Source organism: Ischnura elegans, chromosome 10 (assembly GCF_921293095.1).
Source record: "Ischnura elegans chromosome 10, ioIscEleg1.1, whole genome shotgun sequence".
Taxonomy (NCBI): domain Eukaryota; kingdom Metazoa; phylum Arthropoda; class Insecta; order Odonata; family Coenagrionidae; genus Ischnura; species Ischnura elegans.
Genome location: NC_060255.1, coordinates 55,615,529 through 55,639,793, shown reverse-complemented (window position 1 = coordinate 55,639,793; position 24,265 = coordinate 55,615,529). Strand labels below are relative to the sequence as shown.

The 24,265-nt window shown below is 37.8% G+C and overlaps 1 protein-coding gene across 1 annotated transcript in view; it reads left to right on the top strand.

Moving 5' to 3' along the window:
* LOC124166919 overlaps positions 1 to 24,265 on the top strand; it is a 149,849-nt gene that overhangs the window by 110,157 nt on the left and 15,427 nt on the right. The window contains exons 8-9 of the mRNA XM_046544634.1: positions 1,586 to 1,768; positions 16,445 to 16,669. Coding sequence (XP_046400590.1) covers positions 1,586 to 1,768; positions 16,445 to 16,669 — 408 coding nt within the window. The remainder of the gene's footprint in view (positions 1 to 1,585; positions 1,769 to 16,444; positions 16,670 to 24,265) is intronic.

Genomic DNA, 24,265 nt, shown 5'->3' with positions numbered 1-24,265 from the left:
CAAAAAAGTTACGTTTAGCTCTTAACTACCAGCTGGTACCATTTGGCACCGCTAGGCGTTAACGGGTTAAAGCAAGACTCATCCGCGAAGCCATAGAAATAAAGAAGAACAAGAACAAATACAACAGAGATACCGGATTGAGAATCAGTAGTCATCCGCAACATTTCGTCATCTTCCCCCATCCAGTCCTCACTCCTCAAACCACCGCCCACCCCTCCCATCTGAAATAAAAAGGCAGCAAAAACCAAATCCCAGCATCATTCCCATGAGAAAGTGACCAGCAGTCGGTCGCGAAACATCGGGGCAATCTCCACTACGACAAGCGGTATACACTCGTATGTCACTCTTTTTTTATGGACAACTCGTTCATCGAAACGTCGGCCGAGATGGAGTTTGAGAACCTGACCCGGTTCCGAATAACCTTCCACGATTCGATACGCCGGCAAAGCCTGCGATCATTCCACGTTGAGTACGGATGGCGAGAATTCTCGTCATTTTTTTCCCGAACGTTCCGGACGAATGACGAAGGTTCTCATCATTTAGGCGCGCCAACCTAAACAATTTCAAAGGATACAATACGTATTCGTTAGTACGTACGTTAGTACTGATAACAGGTTTTCACAACTTAAAAAATAAAATTTGTGATCTCATTTAATTATCAACATGATTTACGTACTGCATATGATGTCCACGTACTGTCCAAGTCCTACGTCGAGGTCAGGAGGTGGCATTTCTAGTTCGTTAAGCTTTTCTTCAAACTCAGCTGGCCACTCCTGCATTAAAGCATCAATCTCAGGCATTGGCCTTCAAAAAAGATAAAAGAAAAGAGATATACCAAATTGCACTAGCTGAAAATGTCAAGGTTAGTATTTAATTATGCTTTCACTTATCAAAGAAACTCAGGATTCAACAAAATTTTAGAAAGATGGTCATCATCAACCGACCACATGCAAAAAGATGTAGCGGATTCTTATGTCCTCTAAATCCAGAACATCATGTAGAAAGTTTTCATAATTTTATCAGCACAATATGTGCAAGTTTAGCTGTTGAGGCATATTAATTATGCACCGCCTGTCTATTGAATAAATTTTTCAATGGCTCTTAATTACTAGCATTTCCTTCAAAGTGGATATGAATCAATGTTGGCCATACACTAATAGTCCATTAACACGTTGCGTACGGATGGCGAGAATTCTCGTCATTTTTTTCCCGAAATGTTCCGGACGGATGACGAAGATTCTCGTCATTTAGGCGCGTCAACCTTAACAATTTTAAAGCGTACAATACGTATTCGTTAGTACGTTTTCAGTTGTTGTTCATTATTCATAATGAATTGATGCATCATAACGTTTGATTGGATAAAGTTATATTCTAAACATTAGCTTTTAACCATGTTTGAACCAAAGGCATTACGCCCCAATAGGCACATATTTCCCAGAATCGGCATTCCTAGGAATTTAAATACCCCGCTACGCAACGTGTTAAAAAAAGTTGGCGTCTTTATCATGCAAATTCTACCTAAATCACCAATTTAAAAAAATTTCTAACGAGCCCATTGGCATTTTCATTTTTTCTTTGATTTCAGAGTGGGGCCGGGGGCCATCGTAGCACGCACGGATGCCTCTTCTGCTGCCCCCGGGGGACCGTGATGGCGGAGGCGGGCGTCAGGAGGCGTGGGTTCGTGCCCGGGGAGCGAATTCCCTTGAGGGCGCACATCCTCAACGTCAGCGATCGATGTGTCAAGAGGACCAGGGCCCGACTCATGCAGGTCAGGGCTGGCCACAATAACCACCAACAACACGTCCAAAGTTCAGCACACCACTATCTCGGCTATCAAAACTTTCCCATGCACTTGAATCTAATTATGGGATGAAGGCTGAAAATGGACTTAAACGATCGACAAAAATAGTGTGCAATAGAAAACATCTTACGCATGGGCTTACACATGTTTTTTTCCCACTAACAGAAATCTTTTTTACACAAAATTTTCACACGTACTCGTTTATCTTTTTTGACATTTCACTAATAGTGTATATTGTATATCTTTTGTATTGTAAAGGTTTATATACAATTTTTTAATATGTTTGCATTGACTCTATCGAGGGGTTGAAGAGGGGACTTCTTCGTCTCAACCTCGCCCGAATAAAGGCATATTATTATTATTAAATGCCCCGAAACGAAAGACTTTCTAATGGTAAGCTTATTACAGAAAAAATTGTAGATGGTTATGCTGCAATTTTTCACAATAATTCCTCGCGATCATTGGATTTGATCTATCATTTTTTTAGAAAGTGAATTTTCAAGATAAATGTGTATTTAAAGTTTTTCACTCAATTTTGTTGCTAGTGAGATAAGTAAACCCCCTGCCCGGAACACGTGGTGTCATGCGCCTGAGACTAAGTCTGAGGCGAGCTCTACTCTCACCTGTCCAAACAAACTTTCGCGTTTAATCACTGAGTGAGTAAGATATATAAGATATTTAAAATATTTTCAGACCAAACTAACAAACAAACGATAAGTACACCACCTACCCTGAATATGTGGTATCGCACGCCTGTGGCTAAGTATGAGGAGAACTCTACCCTCACCTATCCAAAATTACCTTCGGATTCCACTTAGAGAGTAAAATATGTAAGATATTTAGAAATATTTTCAGACAAAACTAACTAATTAACTAACGATAAGTATATTTCCTACCCTGAATTTGTTTATCACACACCTGTGACTAAGTCTGATATCACCTCTACCCTAACCTATGCAATCCAACCTTCGGGTGTAATGGCTGAGTGTGTAAGATATGAACGATTTGTAGAAATATTTTCAGACCAGACAAATAATACACATTATAAAAAGCGCAGGTAAAAAACAGCAAATAATAAGAAAACGGTCAAAATTAGCATTATTTGCAAAAATCAAAGAACCATTGTGATCAGGGCCATGATAAAAGTATACCGTTTATTGACTAAAATGCTCGAAACCAAGAGTTTTTAATTAAAAACCACATTTCAGAGCAAAATATTTTATATTGACACATTGAATTTTCCCACGGATTTTTTTTTCTCTAAGAATGAGGCGATTTGTGAATACTATTTGCCGTTACCGAAAGTAATACAATAGAAGAATGTCTTTTATGGTGTTAAATGATCGAAATAAATAGTGTAAAATTGAAAAACATCTTAAAAATGCCCTGAAACAAAAGAGTTTCCAATGGAAGGCGTATTATAGAAAAAAATTGTAGATGGTGACTCAGCAATTTTTCACATTAGTTTTAAAAAGATTTTTAAATGAGAATTCTTTTTCGAAATTATATCTTTTCCATTTTCTTTCATGATACGCTCTCAAATGCCGTAATGATGTCTGGATAAAGACTTCTAGATTTAAATGATTTGAATTCCAATGGAGAAGATCTATAGAAACAATTGCTCATATCTTCCTCGTGAGAAATATGCATCTCATAATTCCTTCTAGTCATCCGCGTAGTTTAGATTTCTATAATGAGGGGGAGTCTTTGATGCAAGTAATTTCTATTATGTCGATTCTCAAATTTTTTACTCTAATATTTTTATACTGCTTGCAAAGAATTTTTATTTTGATTAATTAAAAATAAAACTAACTTTAAATAAAAATCCGTGCAATTAAAATTCAGGATGGTTTACTTTTATAATGAAGTTATCTACCCATCGCGGCAATCTTTCAGCTGCAGATGATGCGAAAGCATCCACAGCATTTTTCGGTAATATATTTTGATTGAACAATTAAATACGAATATTAAAATCTGCAGAGCATATTGAATCAGAACACGATCGCCAGGACTGACACTTTCCGCAGAATGCTTATTTTGCAAGGATTTTAGGGACTATGGAATATCCACCAGTGAAACGGCGGGGTCCCTGTGGACCTCCCCTGTAAAAGGGTGTTTTTAACTTATTCAAACTTCTGATATTTTTATAACACTTGAATGTACAGGTTTCGTGATTTTCTCGGACAAATTATTATCATTTAAGTTAGACGCTCCGACTGGTGCCCACAAAACTCTGCCCATATTTCTAGTCAATTATATACGACTAATTAGTTTCTATAATAAATGTATGAATTATTCTCAATTCCAATATTAAGTTATATATGTGCCCTTGAACGCTTGTGAACATTTTCCTTCCTTCATTGAATATACATCATGAGGCTGTATTCAAAATCTGGGGTCGAAAGATGAAAGAACACTACAGCTTTGTCATTGAATAGGAGATTGAAATTTTTTTCCGCAGTTCTTTTATTTATGATTGTGGAAAAGAACAGCTACTTTTCCTTTCAATACGCCGAACTTCCAACATACGAGAGTACGCGATTCGCGCACTGAATCGGTGGAACTTATAGCATAGGATGACTGGGAAACCATAAGGCGGTCAGAGAAGAGATCAATCCCGCCCCTTTACGCTTCACTTCAAAGAAGTGAAGCCGAACCGGGCATTATAGCCGGAAAGAACAGTCAATGTTCGATGATTACCATATTCAACGTTCCTTTCCGACCATAAATGGTCACGCATCGCCTATCAAAGAAATATCCGAAGTTGAGAGCCATGTGCCAACAATCGCTTCCTGTCTCGCACCCGTCAATCGATAATAATCGAATTTCTTTGCCGTTACTGGTGGTGGTGAATATTGTGAGCCCAAAGATCGCGGGTTCGAATTCCGAATCTGTGATTTTTTTACCTTCCAGGAGATGCCTGGTTGAATTCTTCGAAAAATACGTAATTCGTATTGAATTGAGAAAGATTATACCAACACAGTAAATTCAGCTTATTAAAATAACTTGTCTGTTTCCATTTTAACAACTTGTGTGTTTTAATAAGCTGAATATCAAAGATTTCCACAGCATCACGCCGGACACTGTATCTTTTAAACACAGTAAATGTTATCGTTAGAAATATCTTTAGTCTCTAGAGATAAATGTAAGAAGTGATGTCACATTTCCGCAGTAAAAATGAGAGCATTTTGATGATGAAGAATGATCGCAAGCTTTCCCGGCGTATAGAATTGTGGAAGGACAACTCGTTCATCGAAACGTCGGCCGAGATGGAGTTGGAGAACCTGACCCGGTGGATCTCCCGAGTAACCTTCCACATTTTGATGATATAATGCGGTTATAACTTAAACGCTCTAACTTGCGGAAAATTTCATCTCTAAGCCATCAGCCACAGCCCAAAAATCCACTGCCATCCCGATCACGATAGCAAGCATTCCCAAATTTGAGAAATGAAAATTATCGTGGCAAAAATCTTATGTATAAGTATTCACTAACTATACGTGACGGTAACGATTATAGACAAAAATGTAAAATTGAAATGTTTTCAAGCGCGCAAGATATTTCGTGTTCCAAAGTTTCGCAGAAAAACTATACTTAATGATCGATCAGTACATTAGCACTCTTATAGATCATATAAAAACTATAGTTAGGAGATATCTAAACTTCAGTGATCGTTGGACTCACACAAGGAATTACATTGCAATAGGGCTAATCAATGGGAGCAGTCAAAATTTTGGATCATGGCTCAGAATTCTGAACATATTGCAGCTCAATTCTAGGGAAAGACATATAATAAGTAAACAAAATTAGATGCTTATGCTTTATGATGAAACAAAAACTAATTTAAATAGAGCAAACATTAAAAAATATATATAAAATACTTTTTATAAATCGTTATGTATAAGCTGGGGCAAAGTCGGACGAATTTATGTTAGCTGACTCTTTTCAGCTAAAGCAGTCTTTACACCCCAACCGCTTTTACGGGGCTGAATACTTAACGTCAAAATTTTCAGTGAAAAAGATATCTTTACTTTGCAAATGCGACTTCGTGGAGAACTTTTTAAGCCGCTTGATTTCCTTTTGAGAATTTTATGAAAACAACTTGATGCTCTGGCGTGTGGAAATGATCGATACATTCCAAATACACGTCGTTATCGTATATTGGATATCTGAAACAGTGATCATTCAATTTTTCCATCACAGCGGGACACGGGGCTGAATAGATTGGTTCCACAGGCGATATCCTATTACTATATATCCGCCATCGCAAGAATGATAGAGCCAGATACGATCCTAGTCATCTCATCGCGTTGAAAATATTTTCTACCATTTGCCCTGAAAAATACTGAGCAAAATACATGCCCTAATATATAATGATTCATAATATATAGTATGTACTACCACGAACATGCGATTTGACCGTTACATACCCTCAGACAAATAGTTGAAGATTCCTCATTCATCTTTCAATTACTTTGAGCAATGCGAGATAAAAATGCAAGTATTCGAAGGCTTTCCATGGTTTGGATCGAGAGATTCGTGACATACCATAACTTCCCATCAAATTCAATTGCAATAACCTAAAGATAAACGACATTCCCCGTTGAACTGCAATAAAGTTATGAAAATTCTCTACAGGCATATGGTCTCCAAAATACAAGGGGCAGGCTACGCCAAAGCAGATATTGAAGGCCGTATGAAGCACCTATGCTTCAACCATTGGTAATGAAATACAAATATATCCGTGGACGAAGTATTACTTAATTTTACATTTTTATTCTGTAGTTTTTTTTAATTTTACTTCGACGCTTTGACAAAAACTCAATGTTTTAGAGACCTATCGCAAAAATAAAATAAAAATAATGCTTGTTATTACCACATTCGGGAGTCGGCAATTATACATAGAAAAGTCCATAAAATATTTCCGTGAATTTGAATGAATCGCAGATAGCTTCTGCACTACGAAAATATACTCTCCTAAGAGAGCATACGCTCTTCTCCAGCTAACAAGGAAAATTTTAAAGAAACGGTTTTAGCCTCTAATGAATCTTTCTAGGTAATGCATGCATTATAAGTTTTCTTGGATATTACACTATTACTTATGCATGCATTACCTTTTCCCCTATACATATATTGTTTTAAGTAATATTAGGGATCGAAATACATTCAGGATAAGTATTTATGATACACGCAGGAGAAAAATAATGCAAATAAATAATTATACACTGATAATTAATACGCACTCTTCTAGATTTACCTATCCAGGTAAGTCTGGATAGTGTCTACGATAACACACCTAAAAACGATCTCCCATGTGCACCGGACTAAGCGTACAAGCGTCCGATATATCCACCTCAAGTGGCATTCTCAATTTACCTCTTCATGTTGGAATAAACCTCCGTGAGAACTGCACTTAAGCTCACACGGAAGTCTACCCGAATTATCCCTCAGTAAACGTCAAACAGCTTTTTGCTTCAATATATTTTACAGCTACATTGGTTGGATAATCAACAATTTTCGACGTCGCATCGTCTCAAAAAATAACTTGCGGATTTAATCATACCTACTAATCTACGCTAAAATGGCTTAAAATAGGACTTATCATTGACTGCAAGCAGAGATCATTTGCACAGCAACCGGTCCAGAAATTGGAGTTAAAATTCTCCCAAGAATTCCCCTCGAATCAATGCACAATGACTATGCATTTATACAAGTAAATGTAGAGCACATTCATCAAAATGAAACTTATCCTCTTAATCTTATTTAAATTCATGAAAATTATACAAATTACTTTCATTATTATTTCCTTTATCGGTAAAAAAATCTTTGGGAGATCTGAATAAAAAATATTGATATATTTTTTCTACAGCCGTGTAGCAGTAGATTGGAAGAATAGCCCAATCTCGTACTCTTCAGAAATAGAACACCCATCATTCTTTTATTCGATATAAGCAAGCCTTATTAACGGGAATCGCCTCGTACCACCAATAGTCATGAGAAAACCGCTTGCCTCTTTCAGATAATGAATGAAGAGAGGAAATCTATGGAGTTGAATGTTGAAAGCAAATGGAGCGGTAATATTTGAGGCTCAATAATTTTTAACTTGAGCCTGATTATTTTAGTCCCTTCTAACCGACAATTTGGAGTGAATGCAAGGGATCAAAGGATGTCTGCAACCAATAGCTCAGTTCACGTACAAGCATACAATTCAAAAAGCTCCCTATCTAATCACTATATGGGGAAAAAGTGATTCATACGAAATATTTAACAATTAGGTAAAATTATTGGTAAGAAACGGATTGTTCTCGAGAAAGAAACACGTCGTGCAGGAATCATTTCGATTGAAAAAGAAAAACACGATGAAAGAGAGATGTTGACAAGAAAATGGAATGATGAAGGTTGTGACTGATGGAAGAATGATCGATGAATGAACTGAGATTGGAAAAAAATAAATTTTCGGTTCAGGCAAGGTGAGAAGTCAGGAAGGCTGACAGTAGATTGAAATGTAATACGGAAATGCCCCACATAATCGCTATATTTGAAGGCACCAAGGTGAATCTTTCAAAACTGACAAAAAGTTACTATCAAACTAATGATATCTAAATTTTACATTTTCAGTATTTTTAATTCGATGGTTCTGAAGGATGTCCTAACTGTTAAAGCAAAATTTTATTTCAGACTAAATAAATTTTCGTCTCAAATCTTGCAAACATTATTAAAATACCATAAATCAAAACTTCTTTAGCTTTAAGTACGTCTGAAGTAGCCTTTTCATGGCTGTGCAAAGCTTTAAGAAAATGAATCCTCGTCAAAAATTGCTGGTTTTTCCTAAATAAACAAAAGTATGTGACAAAAATAAGAATAAAATATGCAAGAGACGGCTGTAGTGTCCAAACCACGTCAAGGCTAAACACTTAATTTGGATGATTATTACAAAAATTTGTCTTCCCACAGTGAACCTCAAATCGGGTGTTGATTTTGATGCTGTTCTTGTTGTAATGTGAAAATTAATATTTGTAGGGTTTTGCATTTTTACGTTCAAGGTGATGATGAATGTTTGTTTTGTTATTTATTTACGTTGCCAATATAAAAAGTGATTGTTGTTACGGCCTTGGGATATAGAAGACGAATAAAATAGTTTAAAGACGTAAAGAAGACTTCTTCCGTTTTTTGACAGATTATGAGACTTAGTTGCACTAAGTGTTGATGCAAAGCGAAGTTTTTCTTTTGATGGTGTGAACGGCGAATACGTTTGAGGTTAGAAGAAGTGAACCCCATAATTGTTCTTTGTAAGTTCGGAATCATCAAAAAATGGCGGAAGAAAAGAAGACGTGTATCCCAATACTCGACAGCGATAATTACGATGTATGGGCTGTAAGAATTGAAGCTTTTTTAATGAAGAAAGATTGTTGGGAAGCGGTAAAAGGTTTCCATCCATACATAACATTCGGCAGTGATGGAAACGAGATAGAAATGGAAGACGAAAGCCAACTCCCACCACAAGAGGTTAGGCGCCGTCAGCGACAAAATCAACAGGCCAGAGCCATTATCATACAATACGTAGATGATTCATTTTTGGATGATATCGTGGGACTGGACCTAGCGAAGGATATGTGGGAAGCATTAAGAGACATGTGCACCACTTACGACGTGTTCCAGGAGATAATGTTCCTAAAGGAAATGGTAAATACCGAAAAAACGGAAGACCTTTCCATGATGGATTACATGAGCAAGATCCAGAATTACAACCGTAAAATTACTAAGTGTGGCATTAATCTCCCGGATAGAGCACTGGCTGCGTTCTACCTCATGGGTCTGCCTCGAGAAAAATATGCTGAGTTTATACGAAGTATTTACAGAACAAATGAAGGAGACATAACATCCAAATATGTTAAGTCCCAACTCCTGCTAGAAGAGAAGAGAATGAAAAATGAGGATTACGCGAAGACAGAAGAACACAAGGCTCTCAAGGTAAAGAAGAAGCCAAACATACCTAAAGTAAGCAGTGAAAATAAATCACAAAATGCTCCAAAGAAACCTATTGGGAGGAGATACATTTGTTTCACATGTGGAAAGGAGGGGCATACTGCAAGATGCCATACAGAAGCAAGATGAAGAAGAGAAGAAGTCATCAGCATCAGTAGTATCTAGAGGCTATAAAGTACTCTGCATGCAAAGAAATCCAAACCATGCAAACAACGGCATATGGATACTGGATTCAGCAGCATCGGATCACATGAGCCCTAGGAAAGATTTGTTTGTTGATTTCAAACCCCTCTCTGGAGAAGTAACTGTGGGTGATGGTACATCACTAAAAATAGAAGGTCAAGGATCAGTGACCATCCAGATGTCGAATGAATGTGGTGGATGGAAAATAAAGTTAACTAATGTGTTATATATTCCTTGCCTCCAAGACAATTTGATTTCGGAAGGGAAATTAGAAGAGAAGGGCTTGACCATTGTGAGGAGAGACGGAAAGACTACTGTTAGCGACGAAGAAGCTACTCTGTTCCAGGGGTATCGCGTTGGTTTCCTGTATTACCTCACTACTGAAGGGAGTGCTTCTATTTCACAAATAAGAAAAAAAGCTGAAGAACATGAAGGTATGAAAGCATGTAAAATTGCAGCAACAACATGGCACAACCGTTTGGGACACCTGCACCATGAAGGGGAAAGAATCGTAGTCGAGCAGAAGAAGGCTTCCAGAGTTTCTTTTGCAAAGAGGCACACACACCTTGAACCAATGGACCGGGAGAAGAGGTTGGCTGAAGTAGAAAAGCTGGAGACATCGCTTCAGGAGGCAGAGAAAGAGGCCAGCGATTGGAAAAGGAAAGCAGAAGTTAGTAAGGCAATATCAGCGGCTGACCAGGCAGAAATGGATGCCTTCAAAAGTCGTTTGTCCACAGTAATGGCCAAGGAAGAGCATGGTGACCAGCTAATACTATTCCTAAATGAGTGTTTGAAGAGCAAAGATAGTACTATTAAGGAGAAAGAATTAGAAATGAAGGCAATGGCAGAAGAACATAGGAAAGAAAAGAAAAATTTAACGATGCAGCTGATGAAAGAACAGGCAAAAGTCAATAATTTGGAAGATACACTGGAGAAGAAAAATATAATGGTAGAAAAGTTACAAGAAGCCCTCCATAGCATGAATGTTTCTCAAGGCTCAAATGATAACTCACTGGTAATTGCCGCAATGAGATCCGGAAATTTCAAGTCCTCGGAGTATGCTTTAAGAGCCATGATGCAGGCTGCTGAGGCTGAAAAGCTCAGATTAATGGAATTGATGGCTGTATTGAACAAACGCCTGAAGGAAGAGCAATCACAGAAAGACTACGCCTTGAAACAACTGGAGATGGAAAAACGAAAGCAGGAGAAGACGATGACTTGGGAGGAGCTCGAGGCGAGAGGTGGAGAGCCAGAGGAGGTGACACCCATCCAGGGGCCAGGGGAGGTAATCATCGCCTGTGAAAATGAGCCTGCCTATGAAGGAGTAGCGGAAGGTGGTCTACCACATAGGTCTCAGAGACAGAGAAATCCCAAGACCTGTCCCTGCTGCAGAAGGTCCAGATAGCAACATTCCGGAGGATGCAGAGGAGGCACTGAGTGGACCAGATGCGGAGAAGTGTCATTATATCATATATCAAGAAGTATTATTAAATATGATTATATGTCATACATCAAGAAGTATCATTGTATCAGGGAGATGGTAAAAACAGGGGAGGTTTCATTCCAGTTAGTCAGATCAAAAGATAATGTCGCTGACATGTTGACAAAGCCACTGTCAGGAACTAAGACAAAAGAATTTTGTAAGATGTTAAATCTTAAGGAGTGCTTAGAGATTTATATTTCAAATTATTATTTTGTCAATCCCGAGGGGAGGTGTTAGAATACGTTATTAACAAAATAAGCAGCGCCTGGGTGGAATTCGAATAGGCGTTGCCAACGTATTGTTTATGCATGATGTTTTTTGTGTTCCTTTCCATCATCCTCGAACGAGGGGAGGTGTTGTAATGTGAAAATTAATATTTGTAGGGTTTTGCATTTTTACGTTCAAGGTGATGATGAATGTTTGTTTTGTTATTTATTTACGTTGCCAATATAAAAAGTGATTGTTGTTACGGCCTTGGGATATAGAAGACGAATAAAATAGTTTAAAGACGTAAAGAAGATTTTTTCTTCCGTTTTTTTGACAGTTCTCAGGTTTTAATTGCCACGAAAAGCAATTTTTCCATGTACGTTTTCAGGGTGTGATAAAATAAGCTCGATAACCACCTAATGGCACAACTCACACATTCGATTTGCTATTAATCCTTCCTGTCATTAATCCAATGAGTGGATATATAAGTACCACACACCTGAATTTTTTTTTTGATCGGAAACGACGGATGCAACATAAACATGCTCAAGCAAATAATATAAGTTTTTTTCTATAAAACCATGTAAAGCCGCGTAATAATTAGGAAAAGTAAAAACAACAATACGTTTAATTTTCACCGTACAAATTCATTTATATATCAATTGAGTTTCCCGAGTGATTTAATCGCAGGCTCCAAGGGGTCCAATTACAACTTAACAACTTAACTTAACTGGTTTTTAACTGGAAAGCTTAACAACTTTCTGCATCAACACTTCAGTGGACCTGAGGAAGCCAACTGGAACGTTGGCGAAATATTGTCCTTCAAAATGGATAAACGCGGAAGAATACCCGGAAAAATCACCAGATATCATCATAATCTCCGCGGAAGCCTACTTGGAAACTTTAGGTATTATTTTATGGTTAGCGCTAACCAGAAAAAATAACACCGACTCTTAGGGTAACTATAGACAAAATAACAACAGAAACTGTTGAAATTGTTTTGGTTCAATGTTTTACAATAGGTAAAAGAACGATCGTGACTTACCAATGATGAAGCAGAGTTTTTGTCCTTGGATGTTACTGGCAGTGCTGGTGGACCGCAGTCGACACACTCCGATCTGCAATTACGAGGCTAATTCTTGCGTGAATATTCTATCATTCTTGTTCCGGTGTACCACACGAAACCATGTGTATACATACTTATGGAGTTAGCAAGAATTAGGACATTAAATAAATAAGCTATTTAATAATAGACGGATAAAAATATAACGAACATGTATATTGTAAATATAAGATTATTTTACGTATACTGAAACGAGCCTTCACGTTCTTAACGAACTTCTCATCAACTTGAGTGGTCATTATATATTCAGTTATCTACGCTTTCATCCTACTTTTTTCTAATTGCTGCGTCCATTCTCCTCGAAAGTGCCTCCTAATTTGAGAAATTCCTCAACTGGCTCAAGTTTACGACCATTTACTTTTACAATTAGTCTTAACTTCCTTTCTTTATCCCTTTTTTCCTGAAATAATTAAGTTCCATACGAATCTATGAGAGTTAAAGCACATTTTTTACGTGTAGATGTCCCTGAATTTACTCTAACAAGATTGTGTTCCATTATATAAAATTTATTCTTCAGCAGAATTTTTTTAAAAATTAGCGGTCATCATATCAATAAATATAAATATATTTTCATTAAAAGCGAAATACTATCATAATAAGATAAAGTACATATTCGTGAAATCGCACTTTCAAATAGAGTTCCATATTAATTAGCATGTAGGGGAAATTCATACAAATTTCTCCTTCGCAGACGGAGGTAGGTACCTATTAAAGATTGGCAGTCTTTTTTTTATAAGATACGCGGTGAGAACGTAAATCCCCAAAACTTACAAAAGGCGCGACCCTATTCAGTAAATTGCACCATCTCAAAGCCCAGGAAATGGATTGGATACCTAAGAGGCGTGATTATTATTTTTTATACAAACTGAAACCACCTTAATGGGCACAACAGCTGTTTGAAACATGATTTTTTGTCAGGATTTACAGTCAGGGTAAATAAATTACTCACCCCTCAATGTGAATTTGATCTCTTAGTTCTTTATTTAATGTAATATCAACAACAGTATGGGCCCGATGAAGTTTACCCATGTCTGTCAATGCGAAATTTAAACAGCTTACGTGCTTTGAATACTTCAGTGCGAGAATCTATGCAGCACATTCTTGGAGAGAGCTAAGCCTAGCTAAAATTAATCATCATTAATCAAATTAATCATCATATCAACGAGTGAATACGGATTGAAATAAAAAATAAACTTTGTCATATTCCACATAGTATTTATTAAACTTCCTGAATTCCAATATAATAAACCAGTTCTTTTACCTCTTGATAATGACCTGAAAAGGTCGAAATCGGTGGAGTTTTTAATAAATACTGTGTGGAATATAACTAAGTATTTTTTTTAATCAATCATGCCACCTTTCCACGACATGAACTCATGAACCATTCATTTCAGTACATAAGGATTGAAATCAAAAAATTGCTTTTTTTTCTTTTTTCTTCTTGCCTTAACCTCTATTATATAAAGATCTTAAGTTCTTGGAGTCTAGGCCAAATAATTCAAAAGTGATTTGCCTACGTTTCGTTTTTTTTAAACCATCCTCAGGCTTTAAATGAAAAAATGATTGTACAATAATGATAAATAAATAAAAGGTTACAAGCACTATATTTTTACAATAATATAATAAAAAATAAATAAATAAATACAAATACAATATAATAAATATTAATATATTTTTTCATAATTTTTCTCTTTCACGCATATTTTCTCGTCTGTATGCCAATGATAAAAATGACATATAGCAGTTCCTGACCCCTCCAATTCTCCTTCTCCAACAGTACCTCCTCTTTCCACATTGACGCTAACCCCTCCACTAGAGTCCCTCACGTAAAACCTTAAATAAACGGAAAAATCGATGCCGCCTTGTATTCACACACTCTCCTCCCACCGAAGCCTCCCTCTCAGAATACACCGGCGATGTCTTGGGTCGCTAAACGCCGACAGAAGGTCGGAAAGTCGGCATGAGGAGCGGCTCTTCATGCGGACAGATTTAGACCCCGTGTCGCGTTCTCCATGCCTTGGTTGAAGCGCGTTCAGCATGGATGGCTAGGACAACCGTGAATCAGGGCTTTTCTAGACAAGCTTTGCCGTTCTAAGTCAAATCCACTGGAGGGCACAAGCCTGAGAGAAAAAGTTTAAATTGTACATGACTTGCGCTTCACGGACAACTGCTCATATTTTATTAAATTTGTCCATTACAATTTTGCATGTATTTATGAGTTTGAACAAAGTTATAAAAGTAAATACTTAATATAAACTCATGAAAATGAAATCATAGCTGCAAATTATAAAAATGACTAGCGCATTAAAAATGTGTTTGGTGTTAACTTTCATATTATATAAAATAACTTTGTAAATTTCATGCGACCGAGTGATCTCATCACCTCCAGATGACACCCCGTCCCGTCGAAATCAGTCGTAAGAAATTAAGTATGTGAAAATAACTAAGTTATTTCATTCAATATTAAATCATTTCATCACGTTATGCCTGAAAGTATTGATTGACTTTCAGTCTCCATTTTTTTAATTACCATTCAAGGCATCTATTGATACAAAATTTTTCTACCAAATGAGTATAATGGCAATTCTAAACCTGAAGTGGAAGTATTTTAAACTAACGCAGTAGCAATCCTCTCACGTCAAACATATGCTGTCATCGTATACAAAGCTTGAAGCGTGTATTTATCGTTTTCAATTGAAGTTAAAGAAATTGTGAAAAATAAACGTATTTAAAATACAACAAGTCAATCAGTGCCATTTTGTAGTCATGATTGACTATTAAAATTGATGTAATTAATATTTTGGTTATCTGCCTCCATAGTTCCGTTAATATATTATTTCCAATTATCGCTATTCAATTCCATAGATAAGTTTCCCATTCCATCATTTATATGCTCCGAATTAATTCATAATTAATTAAGAGCTAATATTAAGAATATCAGTAAATATGATATAGTTGCAAATCACCCAAGGTATGTGATGTTTTACGGTATTTCGTCGCTTTCAAGAATAGTGTAAGTTTAAATATGTTCAATACCAATATTTTTTGTCCCCATTTATTATCAACAACTCAAAAAGCTTCATCAATTAACTGACATAAAAAAAGCATTGGAATTTGAATTTATAAGACCAAACTATCAAGAGCATCAATCATATATTGTGTATTGATTCCTTCCAATAAAATTAATATTATTTATTATGTTCTAAAAAATGGAATTTAAATTAAATTAAGCAAAACAAAAAAGGAATATGATTAGTAAATCTATGCGATATTCCCCATAGTATTTTTATTTGTAAAGAGCCAAAGAATAACATCCTTAAGAAACGTATATATGCTGTTAACTCTCTTTCATTGTACTATGCATACAGATGTAATTGTTTTTTTTTCAAATTAAGTTGTTGTGAAAAATGTTTAATTCTCCTCACTAGGAATAAATACAAAGAGATTAAAGAGAGATACATTGAGATTAAATGAAACAAAATTAAAAATGAAATTAGCTTTCTAAATATTTCTGTCATATCCCCATCATATTATTTTAAATGACCTAAGTTTCAAATGTTTTAGGCACTTACATATGGTGTTACTCCCTTTGACTGAATTTGGTGAATTTTTGTAATTTATTCAAATTAATTTGTTGTGGACAATGCTTAATTGTTCTCAGGTGGTGACGTACCACTCGACGAGCGGTGGTCGCAGCAAGGTGGACGAGGTGGTGGTTCGCGAGGCGGCGCGGGGGCAGGTGCCGAGGGGCGAGGCGGACACGTGGGACGAGGAGGCCAAGGGCCACTGCCCCCAGCCACCCGTCTCCATCGAAATCCCGCCCCTCCCCGCCAACTTCAAGTGCTCCGAGTTCTGCAAGATCATCGACGTTGACTACAGGCTCGACGTGAGTACCTATTATATTATAAGTGTATTCTACCGATTAAGGTAGGTTTCCATGGAGTGCTTAAGACGAATTCCGGGAGCCTACCCTTCCATCATGCACTTCCCTATTCAATTCACAATAAGACCTACTCCCTTTCAATCTATCTAAAAATCCTATTCTTTTCCTTCCTCTCCCTCGTTAGCCTAACATTCTTCCCTCTAACACTGTTTTCAACATCCCCTCCCCGCTAAGTACTGGCTCCATCCATACCCTCTGTCTCCTCCGTATCTCATCTAAAAGCTGCCTCTCCTCACCCACCATGTCCAGCACTTTGTCGTTCCTCTTCCTCTCCGTCCACTTCACTTCTCCATTCTTCGCAACACCCACATCTTGAGTAATAAAATAATATTTTGTAGTTTGTAATCAACGTAGAACATTTTTCCAACATTCTACCCTTTAACACTGTTTTCAACATCCCCCCCCCCCCCGCTAAGTACTCGCTCCATCCATACCTTCTGTCTCCTCCGTATCTCATCTAAAAGCTGCCTCTCCTCACCCACCATGTCCAGCACTTTGTCGTTCCTCTTCCTCTCCGTCCACTTCACTTCTCCATTCTTCGCCACACCCACATCTCGAATGCCTCGAGTCTTCTCTCGTCCTCCTGTCTTTGTTAATTTTTTTGGGCCTAAGATTGTAAAACAAAGAATCCATTTCTTGTCTCCGCAGCAAAAGGCGTAACTTTGGTAACGAATAACTTCATTCTCGTCACATGTAACATCTTTTCCCTCCGACATCCATTCCCATTTGTTAGATGGGGATCAGGTTGATATGGTGGCTAGAGTGTTGGCTTCCCATCCCGTGGGCTCGGGTTCAAATCCCGGCTGAGGCCGAGATTTTTCAAAGACCGCCCGATCCTTGGTTGAATGTTGTGTGGAGGATACTTCAATAGCGACACTTTTGTCCACGTTTCTGCACCGTAAAGCGCTGCACTCCAGATCAGACTCAAATTAACTGTGATATAAGCTTTCTCTGCGACTGTATTATACCTTTAGCAAATGCTGAAAGTATTCCTCATGTATTGAGGAAGGAAACAGAATAGTGTAATATGATGTTTGAAGTAGGAAATATTGGTCTCACGTCTAACAAGAAGATGTCATAAAACATGATAGATAGCATTTAATTAAAATAGTTCATGGTAAAGATTAATTAAAATAAAATCTAAATATTATTAAATTTTACGACTGTAATATTGAAGAGAATCCGATAAATTTTAACAAATAACTTTTTCTGCATGATATTGATTAAGAGACAGAATTATAAAAAAATGCCAACTTAAGACACAGAAAGATGGATGTGCTATAAATTGTATATCGATGTTTAGGAAGGAGACAGTACAAACAAATAGGATGCTGACGAAAGGGAAATATTGATCTCACGTCTTAAAAGATGATGTCTTAAGCCTTGATAGATCGTGTTTAATAAAGTTCAGAAAGACAGAGGTGGAAGAGTCAAGATAGTATAATACGTACGCGCGAAGTTTTCAATCCAAAAAATACTTCCCCTGAAAACAGACTGCCCATTAAACTATGAAGCCACTCAAGTTTCAAAGCTTGTATCTCAGTTAAAAAAATTGTTTCGGGAAGATATAACACGCATCAAAGGGAAGCTTGATTTACTTTACGTTACGTAGCACAATGAGGTCAGAAATCTTTTCGCAGTCTTTGTTAATTTTTTTGGGCCTAAGATTGTAAAACAAAGAATCCATTTCTTGTCTCCGCAGCAAAAGGCGTAACTTTGGTAACGAATAACTTCATTCTCGTCACATGTAACATCTTTTCCCTCCGACATCCATTCCCATTTGTTAGATGGGGATCAGGTTGATATGGTGGCTAGAGTGTTGGCTTCCCATCCCGTGGGCTCGGGTTCAAATCCCGGCTGAGGCCGAGATTTTTCAAAGACCGCCCGATCCTTGGTTGAATGTTGTGTGGAGGATACTTCAATAGCGACACTTTTGTCCATCGAATTGGACGTTAAGCCGTGGTCACCTAGGCGCCTTCCGTTAAGAGCAGGCAAATGCCGACGCCGGGTTTCTCTCCACCCTTCCTTACCTACCATGGCGCAAATGACCTCAGCTGTTGGTCGTCTCCTCCAAATAACTACATAATTTGAAATAACTGCAATATATAGAAATTTTCAAAATGAAATTTTCAAATCTTCATCATTTCTTGCAACAAGTATTTTTCATTTTTTTGCTCAACAACAACTGTATTTTGCTTTAACAACAAGAGTATTTTCCATTTTTTTTTTTGCTCTCATAGGTTTTACCTAGAGCATAATAAAAATATTCTATTCTATTCTATTCTAACAATAGCATTCAGCAATACTCAATATAAATTTGGAGTACCTAGATATCTGACCTATATGTCTTCGGTATTTTAGAGCTTCTCTAAATTTCCCTGCGGAGGAGAATGGAATGCTTCTTGGTAATCAAGAGAAAAGGGAACTGAAATTGATGCATATGGGTCAAACGCGGAATAACTAATTTCGTTGCAGTTCAAGGCTCGAGGCGGATCGATTTTGCGTAGTATTTCAAGGCTGTGCGATCCACGGTGACACATTGTTTCCTTTCTTAAGAAGAGATCTTCAGATATAGGGTGAAAATGGGAAAGGGGAATGGCAAAAATAAATGGAACGCATAAATGCATATTCCTTTTCTTGTTCTCAATTCGAATGAAAATAAAATTAAAACATATTTAAAAAACGCGCTTTTCCCAAAAAAGCATAAAATTCATTAAAGTATACAAAAATTAGCTTTTCGTCACACAGAAAATATAGCGCTGTTGCTGATTATGCTTATTAGAAGTGAGTATAGGAGAGCTATCAGTAACAATGGAAGCACAAACGCCGTCAAAAGAGCTCGAATTAACGCAACATGGCTGAAGTCAGAGGGGGGTAGTAGCCAGGAGGGGGCGGGGGGGGGTCTGGATGTCCCCCCCCCGAAATATAAAAACATAATTATTTTTCTTCATTATTGAAAAATCATGAATTTACAAAGTATTTATTAAACAAATGAAGTTTTTTCGATTATGAAAAGTGTTAAAATTAGTTTTGAACCCTTAAATTAGTATCCTGTTTTTCTATAATTCCCCCCCTGGTTTTGGATCCCCCTTCCCCTTCCCCAAACGATATTCCTGTCTACACCACTGGCTGAACTGGCGCCAAGTAAGTGGCGTATTGCGCAACCGTGGAATGCCCGACCGATTCAAGGCCAAAGTATACAAGACCGTGGTCAGCACAGTGGCCCTAAATGGAACAGAATGTTGGCCAGCCACAGCAAATCAAGAACAGGCAATGCATGCCATGGAAATGAGGATGCTGCGATGGATCCGTGGCATTTCCCGCCTTGATCACGTCATGAATGAAGACATCCGGAAAAGAATGGGAGGAGAAATTGCACTAGTCACGGACAAGATGCGGGAAGCTCAACTGCGGTGGTAGGGCGGATAAAAAAAATCGATTTTTTTTTCAAATCCATCACGCCCAATGAAAATAGTTGTGGGATTGATAAAAAATAAGGCCTGAAAGGCTTTTAGACCCCTAGGTGAACCCCTGACCGTCGCGTCGCTAAAACGCCATTTAGGGAGGAGGGGGAGGGTAAAATATAGGAAAATTTAATATTTTATGACCATTCCCTACAGATTTTGCCGCGTTACTGCCCTTCTAGGTACAGGTTGATTTTAGTCCTTAATGCTCATTACATGAGGAACGTAGAGGTACAAATCCGCAGATTTCTGTTTAATTTTCTTCGCATGAATTGATGAAGAAAATTTTTGATACTATTTTCCCCTGCAAGAATTGACAAGGTTAGTACCAATCACACCATTTTTCATTCAACATATTAATATGTATAGCAGTAGTGATGTCTTTTATTTTCTCTCTTGTAATTTACAAAAATAAAAGTGGGAGGAGAAAGGGCCTCATAAGTGAAATAGCCATACGATATACTTTCATCTACATTCGACCCCATCAGAAACCTTTCACGACCGCGAATTAAAATCGATAGGGAACGAAATTGAACGTTTAATCCTCCTTTTTTGAAGTAAGAGTGGTTGCCTAGGGCACCTCGCGATTGATACACGTGCTGGAGTCAAAGCGATTCCTTTGCGATAAGTGTTAACAAGTGGTGGTGAGGCACGAAACGAGAAGCTATCCGACTGGTGGCAGGAGTTCCGATTGAGACCACAGCTAGGGGAAAGCTCGGAACTAGTTTGAACGTGCCCTTTGACTCGAAAAGTCTACCCCGTCGATATGGATGTCAACAAGTAAGTCGAAGACGGGGTATCGCGAGAAAAGACGGACTTCCCAGGAAGGAAGTGAATCGCCGTCAAGACTCCAAGGATTGATTTGCGGTGTACGTCCGAGACATCCCCGTCACCGCACAGCTGGACGTACCGATAGGACATGTGGATCAAGGATATCTTGGATAGCAAGAGGAATCCTGTGTATCGACTCTTTCTAGGAATTCAATCGCTCTTTAGAGCCATGAAATTTGCACAATCATCATATGACTCGAACAAGGTTTCACAGATGACGGAAATTAGGTAATATACATCCAAATCCTAGGATAGGATCACAACATTGGTAAAGAAAGGTGACATAGATAAATTATTTTTCCATTTTTATGTTCGTCATCATTGGTCAACAATCCTAAGATTGGTTTGACGCAACTCTGCAATCAGTTCTATTATCGGCTAATCTTTTTGCACCAACGTATTTATTCTATTTCACATTTTTCCTTTCTTGCCATCTACTTGTCCGTTGACGGTTGTCTTCATTATGCCATCTTGTCTGAAGATGTGGCCTATAAGATTGTTCCGTCTTCCGTGTTCCGATAAGATGAGGCTTCTCTTCTCTGCTACTCTTCCCAGGACTTCCTAATTACAAACTCGGTCGATCCATATGATCCTCATCATTCTTCATTAGCACCACATTTTGAAGGCCTCTACTCTTGATTTCTCACCTTCTGCCATTGTTCGTTACTCGACATTTGCACCGCGAGACGAAATTGGTGATATTTATGTGAAATATTAAAAACACCTCTGCAATATTGCGCTCCACTATCAGTTGTTCACTTATACTGGTCTACAAAACAATTCCAAGATAGCTCCGACACAGCTCTCCATTAAATTCTCCTACCAGCTAATCTTTTCACACCTACGTATTTAATCTTTTTCGCATCCTTCTTAACCTGTTCCATGAATGTATTTCATTCGAGGTTGTTCTTTTCTGTTCTTGCCATCTACTTGTCCCTCAACGATCGTCTTCAAGAAGCCATCATGTCCCAAGATGTGGCCAATAAGGTTGTTCCGTCTTCTTTTCGAGGTTTCCATGAGGCTTCTCTTCTCTCCTACTCTTCCAGAACTTCCTCATCACTAACTCGATCGATCCAGTTGATCCTCATCATTCTTTTGTAGCATCACATTTAGAAGGCCTCTACCCTTGATTTCTACACTGCTATTATTTTCCATACCTCACTTTCGTAGAGAAGCAGACTCCAAGGGTTAGTTCTAATAAATTGTTTCCTTAATTCTATGTTATCATGCAAGGTAATACAGCGAAACTCGTTAGTGACGCATTTCAGGGGACCATCGTTCAATTTCCTTATATGTATATTAAAGAATTTTGCCCTATACATCACATTATTTACAGCTATGGCCCCTTGCACACACACCGATTTCGGGCGGCCGGTAAAATATCGGCCGATGTTTACCGGCGAAGCGATGCTTGCACACACGCCGGATTTTAACCGGTCAAACGATAAGTTGCTATGTTTTTGAGCCGGCGCCGGCGATCCACAGTGACAATGGCCGGCAGCTAACCGGCATTTTACCGGTGCCGGCGCGTGATCGGTGTGTGTGCAAGCTCCAATGCTCCCCCATTGTTCACTATTGGAATGTGGACGGCCGATATTTTACCGGCCGTCCAAAATCGGTGTGTGTGCAAGGGGCCTAACACTCCGTAAATCGTCTTTATTTAAGTGACAGATCCGCAACAATTAACTTCTCAGTTCTCACCCTTTCCATAAAACGGGTGTAAAGGGAAGGATATGAGATCAATAAAAGATTAGAGAAACAATAGAACTATGCGGTGATGACAACACGTAAGAACGGCTGATGATAAAGTAAGGAGCGATTAAGTAGCCAAGATGACCGTAATTTCTTTACATAAGAGGAAATAATTCACCGAGGGACCAAATAATAGATCGTAATAGCGGGGATTTCGTATAATCCGAACTCGTTACATTCGGGGAAATTAACATTGGCGATAATAGGAAAGTCCAAGGGACCGGGAACTCACTTGGTTATAGGTGAGATTTCGTTAAACGCGCGATCTCTATGAGCGAGTTTTACTGTATATATTTCATACAAAATCTTCTGCATGTTTATGTTAGGTACCTAAATATAGACAAAGGAGAGGTAGGAAGAAAACTCCTGAAATCATCCCCCGCCGATAGAAAAAAAAAGTGAAATAAGAATACTCCTCGCTTCACCTGATCTCCGAATAGCGTGTCGGGTACGTTGCATCCCGAATAATGATTTTTATCTCCCCTTGACCTAAATGCGGCATTATGCAATGACTGGATCATTAAGGGAAGATCGATTACTTTCACAGTTGGGAAGGGCAGAGAGTAATTTTGAACCGGCCAGGTGCGATGGATATGTTTAAGAGAAGCAAAATACGGAAAAGAGTTCACAAGTTCCATTCCCAGATTCGATCATTAAAAAGTTGATTGTTTAAAAGATTGAAATTGGAGATAAGTAGTACATTAACACATTCATACATCTTTACAACCGATAAATAAACACCCATATGTCTAGAGTGTAGTGTCTCCTAGCAATTAAACATATCGTAACTAACCGTTTGAAATAGACGTTCCACGTCAACTAAAATAAAACCTGAGTGATGACTCTATTAGTATCGACAAAATAGTTTTGTTCCTTCATGAGGCATATGTGTTTTCAAAAATATAAATAAGATACATTACTTTACCAAATATTCAATTGATGATTTTTTTAATAGGAGACCAAAAGGCTATGTTACCCTTACTGGTAATTAATGAAGATATGAATAAATAAATAACGTAGGTGACCGATGAAGCCGTTTTACCTGAGTACCAAATACCACAACTAATTTAAAAGTTAAACATTTAAGTGAGCAATTAAAGTTAGCGATTCGAGACTTGAAATTAAGATTAACCCTTCCTAACCCAGAGCGGCTTCCGGGAGAAATGATATTTCAAGATTTCCCATTTTAAAAACATGAAAATTTTCTACACGATCATAAATATTGTGGCAGCTACATATTTCAACACTAAACTTTACAGCACGGAAGAACACGTTGTTTGAATCTTTCCGGAATAAAACTTAAAATGTATACATTTTTGATGTTACATAGAAGCAACATTGGTTATAATGGGTCAACAGGTCATCAGCTAAGAGAGACAAATAAGGTTTCACTAAGAACGACGCACGCGTAATTTTGAAGACCAGTCAAAACACGTCCTCCTGCAAGAACTCTAACGACTAAAAATAAAAAAATAGGGATTTCAAAGAAGAG